The 4,872-nt window shown below is 39.3% G+C and overlaps 1 protein-coding gene across 1 annotated transcript in view; it reads right to left on the reverse strand.

Annotated features, from left to right (window-relative positions):
- Positions 1 to 615: 615 nt before the first annotated feature.
- mbtps2 (membrane-bound transcription factor peptidase, site 2) overlaps positions 616 to 4,872 on the reverse strand; it is an 11,808-nt gene continuing 7,551 nt past the window's right edge. The window contains exons 10-13 of the mRNA XM_020602497.1: positions 4,100 to 4,206; positions 3,338 to 3,536; positions 3,087 to 3,162; positions 616 to 2,308 (exon numbers count right to left, since the gene is read on the reverse strand). Of these exons, the coding sequence (XP_020458153.1) occupies positions 2,086 to 2,308; positions 3,087 to 3,162; positions 3,338 to 3,536; positions 4,100 to 4,206 (605 nt within the window). The 3' untranslated portion in view covers positions 616 to 2,085. The remainder of the gene's footprint in view (positions 2,309 to 3,086; positions 3,163 to 3,337; positions 3,537 to 4,099; positions 4,207 to 4,872) is intronic.

A 4,872-nucleotide genomic window follows, 5' to 3' on the forward strand; every position in this document is an offset into this window, starting at 1 on the left:
GTGTCTGCTTATCTATGGTAAACATACCCGTGGCTGAGCTGGAAGCCGCTCAACATTTATATGTTTGTGAGGAACACCCTTGCAAATTACGTGTCATCTGTCTCTCACACTCAGGGAAGGCAATGACTGCACGACCCCTTCAAAGCACTAAAGTAACACTGTGGTTTGGAGCCATTACTAAAAGTGTAGCCAGTGGCTTTTGTTAATTTCTGAGGAAGACAATGTGTCAAGGGTTTAAATTTAGAAAAGAGCTCTGTTTTGCAGTAAGGAAACCTCCAAAGTGGCACATCTGAATTAAACATGATTAAACGTCATCCATTTCTGCACTGCACAAAATGTAGTTTTTCTTCCACTGTACACATATTGTTCCACATACCTATTGTTAAAGTACATTTCACAGTTGCATTCACTGTACTGTCACCATATCTTGGGTAATACTTCACCACCCCATTTAGCATCGCTAAGCTTTATATAAACAATGATTTTCACTTTTATCTATAAGTAGGTATAAGGACATTTTAAGTACACTACCACACAAAAGTCTGGACACTTTCCCCATTCAGTTCAATGGGAAACTGTCTTTTAGTGTATTTAATCATTTACAGCATTGTCCACAATACAAACATGTCTCAGACATTTTATATTAGGAGTTTTAGTATATATCATTTATTATCCATGCGCCTCCCACAGGACAACTTATTGTTTGCAAATACATTAAACACTTGTATTACAAGTGTGTTATGACCTATTTACACTGCATTCTGTTTAATGACAAGCTGAATCTGATCTAATGCAAACACCAGTAAGTTTTCATATCACAGAAAAATAGCACCTCAGTTTTCCTTATAAGATCAGACCTTCACCCATCACAGCCTCAGGGTACCAAGAAGGCACAGTAATAAAACAGGGTCATCTGTTTGAAGGTTGGATGCATGTCTGGTGTATAATATCAAGACTCACAGAAATACTCCCAATCTATGTGAAAGGTTTCTCCCACAGTCCGAAGACCGAGCGTGGTAGATCTGGAACGTCACGTAAAATTGGCTGTAGGTGCAAAGTGTGCTTGTCAATGATGAAATACTAGCTGAAATTCTGTAACAGACTAGCCACCATGTCTTTAACTGAATGTCTTTACCTCATAAAACTGGAGGTAAGTAGGTGAAGTTGTGCCAGAAACACGACTGGGACCTTTCACCTCCTCCAACCACAAAGCAGTGCCCCCAGCTTCACATCACTGACAAATACAGTGTGATCAATTGGGTGGACTACAACAGCAACAAATAAAAATACAGTTAAAATAAATAATTAGTTTTACTAATAGCTTGAATTAGACCACATGTAAAAAATGTTTAATTTCAGTTTTGATGGGTCAACGATGTACAACTAGAAAAGACACAGAGGGCAACAGAATAACAATGTATACTTTGAGAAAAATCAGGATAATGTTCATAGAGAAAAACATTTTCCCATAGCAATGTCATTTCAAAAAAAGGGACGTCTTCACATTTTTTTGGGGACATTACAAAATGCTGAAATCATCAATTCATTAATAAATACACAAACTTCTGAGGAGGAAACTATACCGTCACAATAAAATTAGGTAGTACATTTTCCAGCAGTGATGTGTGGTAATAAATCCAGGTATTGCCATGCATTAGCCAACAAAATTAAGGCTTTCTCAATTTTTTACCTTAAATTAGGCAAAGACAAACACTTTGGTGGTGTTCAGTAGGAATATGGCATTGCAGAATCAAATTCTTGAAAAACCAAGATGGTTTTCTCTCAAACCACAAACACAACACAGATAAAATCTGGAAAGTGTGTACAGTCACATGACAGCGCTTTTGTGTATATGGCGGCAACAAGTTGGAAGAAGTCAGGTGTTTGTTTTCCCTAGTGGTCTGGTAAGGGCTCAACAGCAGAGCAGTTTTCTACTCACCGGTCTCCAGAAATTGGGCAGTACTGCTGGGTAATGCAGTGTGTTCTCTGCATATTCATAGTTTGATGGTCCACATGTCTCGGGCACATCCTGAGAGAACATCTCTCAGTCCAGCCAGGGATATTAGGAGCAGCTCACTGCTGTGGCTACCGTGCTGTGACCATCCACAGGCCCAGTGCCACATTGGCTGCCAGCAGGGCACTGCCCGCCAACAGCAGGAAGAAACCAATTAGCTCACGCTTCTGACGGTCTGTTACCACAGTAACCAGCGTGGCCTCCAGCAGAGCGTTTAGCATCCACTGACCGTCGAGGGCAAAGCATGGCACAGAGTTAACTACTGCTAACGCACCAGAAAGAGACACCACATACCTGAGAGACAGGTTGTTAAGGCTCAAAAGTCACTGTCGAAACATTCCCACTTTTAATTGAAGAAGTTTATTCACAGATGTATCCTAGTGTCTCCTGACAGTATCGGATAGAATGTATTACTGCCTTCAGCTGACGAGAGAGAATATTTAAAACTTAGGACTTGTATTGTGGAAACTAAACTCATTATTACTTTAAGACCTGTTTTTTCCTGACTATCCACAGAAAATCTGAAGTTGCAACTGTGCTAAAATGAAACAATCAGCAATTTTAAATATTACAAATCAATAAATTAATTTGATATGCACCGAGTTGCAGAAATATTAATGCTGCAGTAACATTATTTAGTTCAATTCTCTTTGTAGAGCGCCAAATCACAAAAGTCGCTACGAGGTCTTTAAGATACAATGAAGCCTTGTCATTAAGGGCTTTGTATGTTAGAAGGATTTTAAATTTCTATTCGGGAATTTACAGGGAGCCAGTGGAGAGTATTTTCGCACAGAAATCAGAAATGTCCACACGGTTCAGCCATTTGAGGCTCCGACGGGCAGTTACCAGACTTGTGAAAATACATCGGGTTTCTTTACATTTCATACATTTAAAACTGTGCGTTATTCAGAAATAAGATATTACAGATTGTTTGCAGACCAATCAAAAATGATACAACCATTTTCAAGGGGGGAAAACCAGATACAGACAGCACTCTTCTCATCACCTCCCTCCTCATAAATTCATCACCTGATTATAACTGAAGCAAGGTCCTCTAAAAATGAAAGGATACTTGCAGAAGGTCTCCAAAAAGACAGGCAGATCCAGGTGGAGGAAACCAAAGCGGGGGACAAAGTTGGTCAGACTCACTAAGACAAACAAAACAGAAGGCGGTTTTATACTGGAGTTTATACCATATATGCACTTAGAGTCATTAAAAGCAATAAATCAGTCTTTCACTGTACTTAAAGCAGCATAAGAGAAGAAAAGTCTCTTCCTTGTTCCTGGGGGGCTTAACATTAATCACCATAAACTTGTACGTACCAGCGTACTGAAGGTGCGGTGGATAACCCACAAACAGCATGTGTGTGTTGGGTAGGTGTGTGACTCGGATGAAGCGGGTCTGGTTTTCCAGAGAGGGAGTGACACATAGGCTGGCTGTGTGGAAGCCTGCAGCGCAGTCGTCATCAGTACGACACGCTCGCGTCCCCGTCACCATCTTACGCACCGGCATGCAGGCGTACTGTAGCCGCAGGTTTACAGAAGAAATATGAGAGGAATCAGTATATAAGAGTTTATATTTTGATTTTTTTCATTTATTGAATGACACTTTCCTGTTGTCTCTGATACTGATGTGTCTTTGTCATCTTGTTTTCTTTTTCATAGCAGTAATAAGATAATGTTATTCTAATACTGTCCTTCTTGATGTTGTGTCGATTTATGACAATGGTTATCTTGATAGCCGTCTTTTTCCATGACCTTTATTTTAAAGTGCGCTTGCGACACTGTCACAAAATGTGTCATATTTAGCAGCCAAATAAAAACAGACTGGAGTACCATTAGCAAAGTGCAAGATAATCAAAAGCAAATGTCATGGAAGGATACTTTTTTCTTTCTACATTAAAATTTTACTTTCCTTTTTTATTTATTGTTGGTCTTTCTGAACACATTAAGTAGTGCAGTTGCAAACAATATAGCTCAAAACAGAAATAAAAGTCAGTTAATAAATATGCTTGCTTGTCTGAAAGGGTTTGAACCCTGCTCATATTATACACAAAAACCAGCCCCAGCCTGTGTGTGCATCACCTCTCTCTCTCTGCTCTTCCTGTGCTCCGGTTTAATGTAAGAGAAACAGAGGTCTGTTAGGCTGTTGTTGCTGCAGCAGTCCATTGTGCCATCCAACCGCTTAAAAGCTACAGCAGAGCGGGAAAAGGATGAAGAGAGCGAGAGAAACAAAGAAGGAGAATGATTCAATTTGTGTTTCTGGCAAAGGAACTGAAACTCTTGACACAGCTCTCTGAACCTGTCACATCACACATGAAGCTGGATGTCCATCAAGTTCGTGTTCACACTCGATGATTAAACAAGGCCAGCGTTTCAGACACTATGACCTAATTGAGATACTCCTGCTCACTCCTGACTCATTACCAGGACCTCTAGGTGTTTACTCAAACAATACGAACACATACAGTATATTAACATGCACATGAACACAGTGTAGGGCTGCATCAAGGAATTTTATCAATTATTCTGCTGATTATTTTCTTGATTAAATTATTAAAACACATGGCCAATGCAACTTCCAAGTGCCAAAAGTGACGTCTTTAAATGTCTTGGTTTGTCTGACCAACACTCAAACCCCCCAAAATATTCAGCTTGTGATTAAAAACTGAAAAAAGCAAACAAGTGTAAATATTACAGAGCACACTGCTGTCTCTTTCTGAATCTATACTTAGCAGCTCATTCTTCATTTTGTAAGACTTAATTTGACCATCATTTAAAAAAATGTCTGTTCTATTGTGAGGAAAGTTCTTTTATTTTGAAAAGAGAAGACTAATAAAAAGATATATATTTCACTA

The sequence above is a fragment of the Monopterus albus genome, unplaced genomic scaffold (assembly GCF_001952655.1).
Source record: "Monopterus albus unplaced genomic scaffold, M_albus_1.0 scaffold3.1, whole genome shotgun sequence".
In the NCBI taxonomy this organism is placed as follows: Eukaryota; Metazoa; Chordata; class Actinopteri; order Synbranchiformes; family Synbranchidae; genus Monopterus; species Monopterus albus.